Source organism: Ruditapes philippinarum, unplaced genomic scaffold (genome assembly GCF_026571515.1).
Source record: "Ruditapes philippinarum isolate M1 unplaced genomic scaffold, ASM2657151v2 ctg737_1_1_1_1, whole genome shotgun sequence".
NCBI lineage: Eukaryota > Metazoa > Mollusca > Bivalvia > Venerida > Veneridae > Ruditapes > Ruditapes philippinarum.
The window spans coordinates 86,733-101,692 of NW_026854988.1; the positions used below are offsets into that span (position 1 = coordinate 86,733).

At 32.0% G+C, this 14,960-nt stretch overlaps 1 protein-coding gene across 2 annotated transcripts; it reads right to left on the bottom strand.

The window, feature by feature from the left end:
• Positions 1 to 6,256: 6,256 nt before the first annotated feature.
• Positions 6,257 to 14,960, bottom strand: LOC132741709 (semaphorin-5B-like). 2 transcript variants are annotated; one of them, XM_060729952.1, is made up of 6 exons: positions 14,076 to 14,601; positions 13,718 to 13,882; positions 11,086 to 11,256; positions 9,987 to 10,157; positions 8,936 to 9,106; positions 6,257 to 7,335 (listed from the first exon to the last, which is right to left on the bottom strand). In XM_060729952.1, exons 1-6 carry the CDS (start codon positions 14,452 to 14,454, stop codon positions 6,914 to 6,916), a joined length of 1,479 nt encoding a protein of 492 aa, XP_060585935.1. In that variant the 5' UTR covers positions 14,455 to 14,601; the 3' UTR covers positions 6,257 to 6,913. The 2 variants fall into 2 exon arrangements, with proteins under 2 accessions (XP_060585935.1, XP_060585936.1); XM_060729953.1 differs by lacking the exon at positions 11,086 to 11,256 and having other exon boundaries at positions 14,076 to 14,960.

Below are 14,960 nucleotides of genomic sequence, written 5' to 3' on the forward strand. Positions count from 1 at the left end.
TGGAGCAACGAAAATTACAAAACGCCTTTTTATGTTTAAATGGTATTTCTATTAATAAGTATCGTTCAACATTTAAAAGTGATTTAAATTTATTATAGTGAAAACATCTACTAGAATTCGTTATATTTTCATACCATTGTTGAGTACAACAATCAATAAGTCTTTGTTTGAAAAGTTTAAGGAACATATTCGTGTCACCAATTTCTTGAGATATCCAGACAAAACCAAAACCATATCTAAACAGTACATGTTTAACTTTGGTAACCCAACATATTCGACCTACATCGTCTAGTGACTTCAACATAAAATATTAACACTGTTTAGGATATCTAGATGAAGGCATGGTCAGAAGTTTACAAAAATATCGTATGCAGTTTGTCATGTACGAAATACTTAAGGGCAATCTACCACATTCCCCTAAAACCATAGCTGTATTTGTAGTTTTTTTTAACAGATAAATGTTTTCGACAAAAATCATTATGCACTTATTCAATAGTTTGGCTATATTCAAAACCCAATAATTGTGATCCATAGCATAAAATTGGTTTAATCATATGGTCAAAAATTTTAAACAATTCATTACTTGGAAAATGACCGAAAGGTTTCTGATAATATTTTAACGATAATTTTGCCTTTTGGGCTTGAGATGCCATTTTTTCCTTAGCGTGAGTCTATGATAATTGACGAGTGAAAATGAGTCCCATATATTTATACATAGATGTTATATTTAAGCTTTTACCTCGGAAATACCATTTCTCATAATTACGTAAAGGACCACCATTACGGAAAACAATTACTTCTGTTTTATCAAGATTGATTTCCATTCCAGTATTATAACAAAAAGTGTCAATAACATGTAATTGTTGTTGTAATTTAGATACAGTCTCTGCACAGTTTGCTACATCATCGGCAAACATAAGACATAATATATCCGATATACATTAGTAATAAATATTCCTGTGCCACAGTTTTGTCTAAGTAAAATAGACAACTCATTGATAAAAAGAATAAAAATAGTCGAACTAGATTTATCTCCCTGTCTTGTTCCTATGTTTCACGGGAAAAAGTTTTCCACACAAGGCTTTAAATCGGAATACATACATTTTAAAACCCGTAAAAAATTACCATGAATGCCTATTTTCTGTAGTGAATCAAATAATTTTGAGTGGTCAATTTTATCAAAAGTTTTTCGGAAATCGACATATAAACAATAAAAACGACCACCTTTTTTAGACAAGTATTTTTGTATCATGGCTTGTAAACAGAAAATATTATAAATAGCTGAGTAATTACACCTGAAACCTGCCTGACATTCGTCTATTTTATTATTTTCTTCAGCCCAATTATATAACCTTTTATTAACAACGCCAGAAAATATTTTATACATTGTATTTGTGATAGAAATGCCCCGATAATTGTTCGGTAAGGAAGGCGATCCAGACTTGTAAACTGGACATATAATACTTTGACCCCAAGTATTTGGAAAATTTCCTGTTGTTAGAATTGTGTAAAATAGCAGTAGCAAATGTTCCCCGATGTCCTGACGTGAATATTTAAGAAATTCAGATGGGATCCCGTCGAATCCAGAACTTTTATTATTTACAAGTTTAGAAATAACTGATTCAATTTCACATAATGTAAAAGGTAAACTAAGTGTATTCGCACTTTCATCAAAAGATACATGTTCGTTATTCACGTGTGACAGCACCTTTACCAAGTTTGCGTCATACAATAGTTTATTGAAATAGTCATACCATTCTTTAGAAGAAATGCTATTGTTTGTTATATTATCTTTTGGTTTGGCTGATTTCAATTGTTTCCAAAATGAAATGGCATCAGTGCTGTTCACTAAGTTATATCTATTTTTACTTTGGTATTCAAATTTCTTTTTATCACAACATATTTTAAATTCATTACGACTAGTTTTATATAATCTCAAATCATTTTGTGTATTTGTGTTACGAAAATGACGTAATAATTGATACTTTCGTTTCTTCAATCTAAAACATTTATCATCCCACCATGCAGGTTGATTAGAACTAAATTTAAACTTCATTCTCATACATTCGCCAGCTTCATGATAAATCTAATTAATAAATAAATTTATATACTCATTAATGTTTTCGTTAAGTTTTTGTATTAACGTATCATTATTCTCATGTAAAAGGTTTCATAAACTATTCACGAAAATTTCATTATAATTATTTTTCCAGCGGAAGTTTATTATATTAATATTATTACACGTGTTTGTTTGATTAAGTGTATTTTGTACAGGTATCTTTATCTTAAATTCTAAATTGCAACATATAGGAAAATGGTCTGAATCGTCTTTATCTAAGACTTTAAAATATTTAACATACTGAAAAACATTTGTTGAAACAATCATATAATCTACAACACTAACTCCGTCGTTAGAATAACACGCATATTCCCCTTTAATATCACCATGACACCTGCCATTTAATAAGTGAACATCAAATATGCAACAAAAATTTACTAAATCTTTACCAAAATTATTCCCTCTTATACTATCTTTATTTTGACGTGGAATTTCAAAATAGCTACCTTTATAATCGACATTACCAAAAACATAATGAAGATCATCGTTAGGAATGAAATCTAAAAAATCTCGGGTCCTTGCATTGAAATCTCCGCCCAAAATTAATATGGTATAAACATCGGAAAATTAAAATACGGAGGGGTGTGGGACCGTATATTATGCGAGGCCGTATATGATTAATATAGAGTGATCCGTTATATACGGAACATTTTAGTACGACGTCCGTATCTTACTTAAGTACGGAATGTTTGTAACAAGCTTGTATATTACTTAAAACGAAATTCAACTTTCTTGCGAATACGGATTCTGTATATAAAATAGAGAATAAAGGTTTTCCGAATAACCCATTTGTTATAGAGGAAGGAAATAGTCTGATTTCTCTAATTTATCATTTTTAGACAATTTCAAAATGGCACGAAATAGTAAAGCTTTAAATCAATGTTATCAATGTAATACTTCTTGGATTTACGACGGTTGTTTAAAATGTAATAGAATTAAGAGTCTTACAAATTGTTATTTCATTCAATTTAGAATATTTTATATATAAAGCGATCAAAGCAGTTTTTCTATAATTTAAATATATGTTCATTAACTTATTGTGCTAAACACGTGTTCCATGATATATTGAATAACTAGGGTAACACGCACAGTACATCAAAATAGTTGTTGAAGCTAAGTTGTACTTCTAATTTATTCATAACATATTATTTGTTTGTTCCAATATTCCATCAACCTGTTTAAATTATATTTAAGGGACATTATGTTCGAATATGGCGTAATTCGGAACAGAATGACTTTATTATACAAATTTGAACAGTAGCGGTCATAGCGTTAAAGGTAGAAGAATGACATTCGTTAACAAACAGAAAATTCATTGATCGTTCAATTTTGTGGACAGGTTGGCTATACTTCTTCAGATACATACAAAATGATTCAATTAACAAAGAACAATTATCCTGCCATTAAAACACTCGTTTTACGAAGATTACGAACAGGAAGGGGCAATGATGAAAGAGAAAAATTGACTGGAAGTTATGGCGTCAATTGTTAAAGGCGTAACAACGGTTTGCAAACTGTCCGTGATTTTTTTATGTCTGCTCCAGGTCAGCTTATTCTGTTCTGACATGAGACATTTGTCTTGAACACTAAACGTGGTATCAATAAACTACTATAAAAATCATTTACTGTAATAATGAGTAGTATTGTTTCCAAATTTGGTTTACTGTACTCAGTAGAAAAGGGATAAATATCGTTATGTTACTGTTTTCAATCATATTGTTAAAACTATAGGATGAGATGTGTACATTAATAATAGAAATCGTTTTTGCCATGTTTGCATTAAGATATTAAGTTCGTGCCTGTTGAGTTTCCAGATTACCCAAAATGTACGAGAAAAGTGGAAAATGGACGGCTATCGAGAATTTTTATTGTTTTCTTTTAAAGTGGAATAAGAGGTGATCGCTTTATTTCTCGCTACATCTTCACATTTGAAGTCCGGTCGCCTGGTCATGATTACATGATTCAGACACATAGAGCACTAGGGACACTTCTTTCTGAAAGAATGACGCTTGTAACATTTTGTTTTTATCCAACGATGTCCTGTACGTCATTTATTGTTTTGTTAGCGTGCGCCGGGTTTCGTACCCCTTGTAATTTGAAAATTTCACAGAATTGTTATTTGTAAACAGTTTGTATTGATTTTTTCACTATATATAGAAAACATGTTCCAGTATTTGTCTCGTTTAAAATTGTGTACGTATATTGAAAAATATTAGCAGTAGAGCTGCAGTCCTAATACATTTTGAAAAAACCCTCGTATAAACATGTCAAGTGCATACTGATTATATGACATGAAAAACATCGACAGATCTTTGACAACGTCCGCTGTATGTACAGGAAAAAACAACAACAATACATTCGAACATTTAAAAATATTTCTTTATTTGCATAAAGATATGCAACTCAAGTAAGCATTGTTTGCATTTTGGCTATTAATGTTTTGCTTATTTATTCTGTTTGATACCCGCAGACATGCATTTACACCATTTCAGCATTTTTCATGCCTAAAATCGGACCATGATTTTTGCACGCTGTACTATAACTTTTACCTTTTTGGACGAAATCTTGCTAAGAAGGGTTTGACTTTCCGTTAACTAACAGGGAATAACAGAATATAAGTAGGTTTTGTATTGGTAAATATGAAATAATTTACAAACTGAAATCAGGGAATCTGATTTGCCATTATGAAATAAGCATAATAATGTAAAGGATCTCTCTGAAACGTATTCACATCGGCAATAATAAAATAAATAAAAGGAGTATCGAAAGTATCACTATCTCAGAGAGTTATGGGCTGTGAACGTCCTCCCAATAACCTATTTCATTGCTTTTAGAATGTTTATTAATCCTCTAGTGAATAGCATCTTCAACAAAAGAATTTACCTAGTAACAAATGACATTCCATAAGTTTTGTCTGAAATGACGATACTTCCAATAGCTTTCACGATCCCAGAATCACATGTGCACATCGCCGAACGTTTCTGGTACTCTCAGTATATAATGTTTAGTGTTTATCACATACCTGTGGCGTTTTACGACTCCGTAAAAATGGTATTGCACAGACGTTCATATATTTTAGTGTGACACCATTTTCGTTACATAAACAAAGCGGTAAGACGCGCTAAATGTAAGCGATATATATTTGTAATAAGCGTGTAAATGATAATTGGTTCTTTTACATTTCAAACCATGTCTATATTTTGTATGTGATAAATAGAATATTAAATTCGTTTAAGTTTAATTCTAAATTTATTGAACTCGTTTAATAACATAATAGTATGCTTGCCAGGGGCACGCATAATACGATTTTATTAATTCAAAAATCGTTTGATAAATTCAGTTTTTAACTTACACTCATTCAATATCCTCCTTTTATGATATATCATATGATTATCGATGGTTCAAATGATATAATGTTCAAAATTTTGATATATATTTGCATATTGTAAAGCCCATATTAATGTGTACATGAATACTTGTAAAGTACACATACGGAAACGCGGTAGTGCCATTTAGAATCATATCTTGAAGTTTCCCCGATCAAAAAATTAAACGCGTCCACGAAAATCCGAAATAACTCATGCAAATATAAGTATTTTTATTGTGTTCGAGTGTCTCTTTAAAGATACTTCTTGTTTAATTTCCGGTGTCACGATGTATTAAGTACTTCAATTAATTTAATGTAACATGTCGCGGCTGCTATACAAATTGGAGAAACAACACTTTAATATAGGCAGATATCACATCACGGTGATACCATTGTTTAATATAACGGACACTCCTGATAAGTGTATACATGTATACAAGTCATTTAATGTATAATTGTCAACTCTTAATTATATACTCTTATGTGTGCGTAAGACGCTTAAAGTTGTTGAAATCCCGTCCTGCTTTATATAAATTTGAAAAAAGGATATATACGAGTTATCTTGAAAAAAGCAAACATTTTCGAGCATTTTATATTATATATAGTTTAAGCTGCCTTATGTTTAAAATCGATTCACTATGCACATATTGATCCGTTTATTTACAATATTGCACAGATTCGGCGTTATTATTTCCCATTTCATTTGTTACTTTCATACCCTTGTGTTGCGGTTATATTCACAGTGCTACGACAAAAATAACAGCTGAACACGATCACTGAGATTATTCGAATTGACAGCAATGCCGTCAATGTAACAAAAAACAGGTGCCATATGTGAATGATATAATAATTAAATATAGCAATAAGATATTTACTTCAGAGGAAAAAGTAAAGGATAAATTAAAATAGAAAACTTACGATATTTGAGCATAGGTGTAGATTCAGAAGTCCGTTGACTATGGGTTGTGATATTGTTACAACTGAGATTGAAGTCTAAGTTTTGTTCTTAAATATTTCTATTTGATAAATACACAAGTTCTTCAATAACATAATGAAAAATACAATAAGTGAGAAATAAGCATCAGCCCATCAATTGTTAACAATACACTCTTTAATTAGTTAAAAGTTCTCTCTCTCTTCCTGATTACGTTGCATTTAACAAAACAAAGCTTCAGACAAAATTGTTAAAACCAGTACTGTAATAAGCCTCGTCAAGTCTACTATAAGAGCTACTAAGCATAAAGGTATTACTTTAAGTAACTTAATTTACCAAATATATCTATAACTTTGTCGTGTGGCTTTAGTTTCATTACAGGATAAACTCACTTCATTATTTTTTTTATAACAGTGCCACTAAATGCTTAGCATATTGTTATTTTCCTAAACAGTTTTAGTAAAGATCACTATTTTCTGGACTAACAACAGCTTTAATTGTTGTCATATAGGAGAACTCCAGTAAAGGAAGACCAAGCCTCCATGTTTGTGCTTGCATTGCTGCATCTAGAAAGGTACACAATGTCCCTAACATCAAGATTTATCACGATAGACTGAGAGATAGCAGCATTGCCTTTGTCTGTATCATCGTCGGTTGGATCAACTTTTATGACAATCAGACTCTGTCTATTCTTGTAAAGAGTACAAGAAACAAGATCAACCCTTGATGATGCCCGTTTCTTTATCAATGTTACAGAAAAATGGTACACGCCGGGTATGTGACAGGTGTAAATTCCTGTCGAAATATCAAAATCATTACCATACTGGTAAATGGTACTTGAAAAATTAAGTTTGATATTTCCGTCGATCGTTTTGAAGGAATCAGGTTTCGTCACAGAAAATGCAGACATAATGGCTGAAATAAAAAAATATATCATACACGTTATTGGCAAAATGAAATGAAAAAAAATGAAAATGACCCTTAAATGTCGTTCAACATGACATCATTGTTGTGTTTGTGGTATTTTAGTTCTTTCAATTTGGCTTTTTCTGCTTGGGTGGTTCCAGTAGTCCATACTTGAATACTATACAATCACCCTTAGGATTTGTGGCCTGCTTTTAAAAATGGTCCTTTGACCGTTTATCTGTGATATACAGGCTTCATAACCTCTGATCCCTTTTCAAAATTCCATTTTGGTTTAGTTCCGCCAATTGTTTTCTCGTTTAGGGCACACTCATTTTTTCACGTGGGGACCATACGCCGCTTTTCATGGAATGGCACTTACGTGTCCCATTGAAGGTTCCATGATCACCGCCGTATGAAAACATCTGTGGATGATTCTAAATTCAAATTTTTACCATTACATGTTTAAATGTTGAATACTGCTTAAGTCAGTGCTAGGGGGCGTGGACATTAGTATGCACCTTCCAGTGCTGTCCATGAACAGGCTCAATCAAACCGAGCCTGCACCATTTTCAATTTTGCCGATTTAGACTTCCTATATAAATTCTATTTCTCTCTAAATTAATATGATATACATGTATGTATAAATACGATAATAATATTTAAGGCCATCCGCCTAAACAATCATACAACTTATAACATTATATTTTACTGATTGTTTAAAAAAAGTATTCATCAACGATGCTTGAAAACACAACAACAACCACTTGAAATGAAATTTCTCCTTTTCTATAACAAGAGCATATTATTTCATTTAGCTTTTGTTGAGATCTATATTGTTTCATGCCAAGTAACAATTATCTTGCCACAAGAAGGTGGTGGTGGTTTTTGTAGTGAATGTATAACCTCGGATCACAGCAGTAAGCATTTACATTCACCAGAAACAGCCAGCCACCGCATTGTTCCTGGTCAGGCTGTCAAAGAGTTTACAACTAGATAGTGCCTTCAGTTTTGTAAGGGAGAGAAAATACTTCTGACTTCTGTACATACCAGAGCAGAGGAACAGTTCGAATTACCGTAGAAAGGATTTCGTAATCATTCAAAAAGAAAGTAACCCGCACATTCCTGGAGTCAAACCCGCGTCGTCCTATTCACAGTGAAATGCTCTACCAATTTAAGCTAACTGGATTGTGCTTTTCCTACAAGACGACTAAATAGATATGCTAATTTATGCTTTAAGCATAGATATCTTTTACATATTGCGACGTTAAGCAATATCATAAAAAATGCTTTTGAATTTAATTCTGGTGTAATGTTATAATATAACATTTCAAAAGCACAAATTATATCCCAAAAAGTAATCAAAATCAAAAATGCCATGTTTACAAAAAGCTTAAACCTACGATATGCTTATCGCTATAATCTATTATAGTTGACTTTTAGTTTCAATTTCCTTAAATCTGTTTAAAAGATACAGAGCAGACGGATGCAGAACATTATACGACGAAATGATTTGGGGGTATAAAATAGTTAGACAGCAAGAGTTATAAAATGGAAGGCACATCATTTTTAAGCAAGCAAAGTTGGTGCGTTATTATATATATTTCAATACCTTGACACTTTTCTTCTGAACATTGACTACTCTGTAAACTTTCTCCAAAACAATCCCTTCCGTAATTCTCGGGCATTGGATTTGTACATCTTCTTGTCCTTAAGCGCCTTCCCTTGCCACACGTTACGTCACAAGAAGTCCAACTGGACCAATATGCCCACTGACCATTTACTAGCAATAAAAAATCCATTCATACGACATATACATTTTGCAGGCTTAAACAAGAATGAATGCAGCGTACTGTTTACGTAGAAAATAATTTCATGCTATATAAAACCTTAACGTTCAATATTAAAGCGCATGGTAATTCTGTTTAGTGAAAAGGTAGACTACATTTTATTAAGTTAGACGATAATTATTCCCTTATTTAAATACAAATCTCTGGCAAGTTAAATGAATTTTAAATCTCTTAGTATTAATGCTATTTCCTCTCACAAATTTGTATGAAATATGTTATAAAGGATCAACGGAATAATGCAAAGAGGGTTTATAATGGTATTTCGTTATCATAATTTCCTTAATTCTAAATATAATGTTACTAAAACCTGCTGCAAATCTTCTCAATAATAATACATTTATCAGATTAAACTAGTGATTTTTAAGTTTGCCGGAAATTAAAAAATAATATTTGCGGTCGAAACATACACTCTTACAAAAGGATTTTGATCTTGATCCGAGAAAACCGAATCTTGGTCATATTTGGCTGCGGTCTGCATATCGGCTCAGTATTTGTCATATTTCTGTCATAAAGCTTTACTTTTATTTAATCGGATCAAAAGATACAGTGTGGATTCGAAATTTTGAAATTCATTTATAATGGCTAAGTTTGAGTTTGATTCGAGAAGGCCAGAACTGACGCACTGCATATCATCTAATAATGGTTGATATTTCTGCTAAATTATTTCAATTTTCCGTCAGTTGGTTAAAAGGTGTAAAACCTAATACGTTAAGTATTAAAATGTAAAAAAATGTAAAAGCTTAAAAACGAAAACCGTTACTCAAGTTTAGCAGCAGGCACAATTGACGCGGAATTTCATCTATAATTCTTCACCTGCACAGTTTACTTCTGAACATTGACTACTCTGTAAACTTTCTCCAATACAATCCTTTCCTTTATTCTCGGGCATTGGATTTGTACATCTTCTTGTCCGTAATTTCCTTCCCTTGCCACATGTGACGTCACATGATGTCCATCTGGACCAATATGCCCACTGACCATCGACTTGAAAACAAAACGTTTGACTCGACATTGAAACATTCATACTTAAAAATGAATGCAAGGTATTGTTTACAATTTATGTTTTGACATATATTCGAGATAATCCATTTGTTGTTTATGTTGATCATATTATATTTTGTAGAAAATAACCACACGTTAGTATATAAAACTCGCTTTGTATAATATTTTCTTCTTACAAATGTTTATTAAAAAGCTTATAAGGATGCACAGTTGGATTTTTATAGAATGTTATGATAATTATTGTCGTAATTCTCAAAATAATATCCCTTACAAAATTCTTTCCATACGCTTACATTATAATACTCTTACACCTGCTACCGGAACAGACTGGAAATTCTAGCTCGAGGTATCTGTTTACGGCATTAACGAGCCTCTGTCGTTTTTCGGCTAAACAATTACCCGACAGCTTGATATTTAAGATTGTGACGACAGCCGTTGTTTGATTCTTTTGATTGCATATTACAAGATAATTGTATTTAGGAAAAAAAAAATTACGAAAACTAATATTTTCATTTAGCACTTTTTATAAAAGCGTATGAATTTACAACTTCATTCATAACGGCAATTTGACGTTGTCCAAAGAACGCAATTCATTCAAAAAGGCGCTTAGGAATGACGCCTTTTAACACCTGCGACCTGTCTTACATGGGGGTGTATAACACCGGTGTAAAAAGTAGTTATTATGTCTCATATGCAAGAAAGACCAGTCAATCAGAGTAAAAACTGTACATTTTAAATCATATATCAACTCAAAAAGATGTAAAGCATCTTATTTGACGCCGTTATTGGCTATTTACCTATGTTGATGTAAAAATAGAATATTACATATATAATAAGAATTCTAACAAATCCAAACGGATTTAACACTCATTTTGTTACTTTCTATATTATAGAGTTGTAAAATGTGGACCTGGACAGCTGCCTTTTGAACATTCACCGACTTGAAAATTTTCCCCAGGACAATCGATTACATCATTTGCTTGAACAAGATTTGTACATGTTCTAGAACGTCGATGAATTCCTTGTCCACACGTAACATCACAAGAAGTCCAGCTTGACCAATGTGACCACTGACTATCGGCTAAAAATTAAGAGAGTATTTATACAAAATACTTTTATTTTGTACCTAAATATTGTTAAAGATAGAATAGATTATTTCGAAATAATGAAAATCTTTGTATAGAAAGCTTTTGTTAACTTGTGGAAATGTTCAGTCGATTCACAGTTATAAAGATAAAAGCAAATCGCCGGTTCGAAACGATCCAGTCACTTTGATACCTCTCAGACATATTGCTTGGATTAGGGCTTTGGTCCTCATATTGTGCAAAGAAGACTATCCACACTTGTTCTAAAACAAATCTGCAACGGAATAAGTAAACCGTTGGCTCGAAAATATGATCACCATACCGGGGTCTTACAACTTTATTAGATTGTAGTTAAGTGGTGTGTGATAGAAACTTGCTTTTCAGCACGTTCTTATAAAGTAACAAAGTCATGCACAGCTAGCCATTATATACAGTAAACTCCGCTTATAACGAACTCATTGGGACATTCAAAATCTGTTCCTTATATCCGGAGTTCCTTGTAAGCATATAGCGAATTAGTTCTTTGTATCAGGAGATTTTTATAGCGAACAGATTTACATATAACGAACTGATTGTTTACCATTGTCCGCCATTTTGAAGAGTATTTGATTAAGAAAAAATAGTCCATTGTTTCTATTTTAGACAAAATACCCGAGAGCGTACTTTTTGGAATTTGAAAATCATTGCTATTTCAGTTTTAGTTTTACTCTCTATCTCAATTTCTCATAACATTTTGTTTCTAAACTCTTTTCGTTTTCTTTCCATGATTAAGAATAAACAAGATTTTCGATTTTCCTTCCTTTTATATTAAATATCTTCTATTATAATTTAAGGGTGACTTTTAGTAATGTAAGATATAGATTTCTTTTCATTTAAATCATACGTACTTTGCAGTTTGCAATGCAGCATGCTTGCAAGCATGCGTGATTATGTTGAAAACCGATTATAAATTATTATTATTATTTTATTCGAGCAAACCTATTGAAGAAAAGAAATAAATGACCATTTTATCTTGGTGAAAAGAGCTCATGCTAAAAATATCCTAAATAGAAAACTATACAAATTCATTTTAATAGATGTATTGAAGTACATACAACAATAAACGGTACTTTCGGCCGAGTTTTTATCCGTACCAATGAAAATGAGAGTTAAAAATGCAGGATCTATTTACGGATAGCCAATATTTTGGAGTTCGTTATAAAAGTGTAATTTTCTGCACTTTTAACTAAATTGGGACAAAGAAATGAGTTCCTTATAAGCGATAATTCCTTATAACCGTGTTCGCTATAACCATATAGTTTTATATTAAATAAAGAAGGGCAAAATTCGGGTCAAAATAAATTGTTCCCTATAACCGGAAATTTGCTATAACCGTGTTCGCTATAAGTGGAGTTTACTGTAACGAACGCTACGTACTTAAAAAAATAATGCAATGTACTTAAAAAAATAATGCAATGTACAAGTATATTGTATTGATTTTCAGGATCTTCTTCACAGCAATGTAGGGACCAAAGCTCTTATGCAATGAGAATGATATATGAAACTTGCATAAAACGGTCATTTTTTTGGACCGGATATTTTTTCTTTCCATACATAAATACATAAAATGTATAAATCGTCGTAAGAAAACATCACTTTCTCGAGACAACCGATTAAACATCATTTGCCCATTACGTCGCAGATTAGTTTTTGTATTAGTTCAGAGAGTCTGCTTTGCACAATATGATGACAAAAACCCTAATCCAATTAATATTTCTGATGGAGTTCCGCGTATCTTTGTCGATTTACTTTTATCTGTATAACTACCGAAAATTAAATTTCCAAAGCAAAATCATGGAGATAAAACACTTCTAGTAAAGATTTTAAACATTATATAATTTGATTAATTTGGGAGTGACAAAAAGGGCTTGTAGGAATTGACGTCATGCACAATTAACCATTGTTAAATGAACGCTTAGTGTACGTACTTTAAAATGATCAAGACTGTTGTATTGATTTGCAAGAGCTATCTTCTCCACAACAAAGTAAGACTCAAAGCTCTTACGCAAACAAAATGATAGAAGAGGCCGGCGATTATTTCTTTTTAAGTACATAAAATCTCAAACATCAAATTTATTTACCATTTGCCTGATTCCGTTTTTCAAGTTCGGAGGGTATTTATTACACGAAAAAAAGCTAAAAGCCCTTACCGAAGTAAAATATCCGGGAGATTGCCGCGTGGCATGGTGGTTTTGTTTTGGTGTATCTGTTATTTCTGTATATAAAGTGTATAAAATTTGTAACTAAATAACCCCACCATACTCTCGAGTCAACTGTTAAAACTCCATTTGCCTCATTCCGTTGCGGATTATAAATTATTTCTGAATATTAAAGCTATGTAAATTCATGTTACTATCAAAATATTCTCAGCAAAGTGAATTTCAAAAGTATCCAAAATGACTGATAAAGTTAATAAACCTGTACAGTTGCCAATTGTGCATTCACCAGTCTGCAAGCTTTCTCCAATACAGTCATTTGTCGTAGCCAATGGATTTGTACACGTTCGTAGCCGTAGATGTTTTCCTTTACCACATGTTACGTCACACGAGGTCCAGCTTGACCATTGTGCCCAATGACTATCGACTGAATTTTTATGATAATTAAAATATTAAGATGTATAGTGAGATTTTAAATTAATACAGTGATATAAATGATCAGAAGAGAAGTTTTATTGAATGATTTTTTTATAATACCATATCGATCAATTTACACATATTTGATATTTATTAAATTAAAAGGCGTAAAAATGATTCATGCAAGCTACAAAAACACTTACCTGAACTCTTTGTCACAAAGAGGACTATAACCAACGATACCAGAGTGATGTTAACAAAAGTAATCAGCACTATCATTACATTAAACCTACATTTCAGTCGCTTTAGAGTATCATTAGACGCGCATTTCTTTTTTCTTTCATGTGAATCCGGAACTTCTATTGGTTCTATTGCATCAGTAGACGCGTTTTTCTTTTTTCTTTCATGTGAATCCCGAACTTCCTTTGGTTTTATTGTTACATCTATTGTTTCATAATCTTCCTCTTCAATATTCGTTATCTGTGTTCCGGCAAAAGTGTTAATTGGCAAAATATTTGTGTTTTCGTACAAAGCAGAATCACTTGATCCAGGAAGATCCGCTTTACTTTTACCAAATTTCATTTTAGGTTTTATAAACTGAATATATTATTATCACATGCGGTGGCTGAACTTGTCTCTTATGAATCCAAAGTGGCTTACTGATGTGATAAGGAAAAACTATGAAAACTTCCACCATCAATTTACTTCCTTTTTATATAATACTTATATATTATAAACCACAGGCCATCACAGGATGGACAATAATTTTATGAACATCTTAACATTTTAAACTTCCTTTTTCTTTCAATGATTCTACTTTTACTAAGAAAAATGTATCGATATAGGGTATTGTACGTACTCTTTGTTCTATAGTAAATTAGTCACATTTGAGGCTTAATTCTGGATTCAACTGTTTTTGATGAATAATATACAGTCTTCAACTTTATACATCAACACTATATAAGTCAAATGATGCCCGAACTATAATGTGTTAGCCATCTACTTTTTTCAGAAACCTTCATTCTGTTTTAACACTGTTAAAATTCACCACTTAAAACTCCTGAGTAGTGGTGGGTAGTACATCTTTA

Excerpts from the sequence above, each read along its gene's own strand:
- LOC132741709 (XM_060729952.1), bottom strand. The coding sequence starts at position 14,454 with ATGAAATTTGGTAAAAGTAAAGCGGATCTTCCTGGATCAAGTGATTCT. Across the intron at positions 11,257-13,717 it reads CACAATTGGCAACTGTACAG|CCGATAGTCAGTGGTCACAT; the intron begins GTTTATTAACTT and ends CTTAATTTTTAG. Across the intron at positions 7,336-8,935 it reads TTCAGAAGAAAAGTGTCAAG|CCATTATGTCTGCATTTTCT; the intron begins GTATTGAAATAT and ends TTTTTATTTCAG.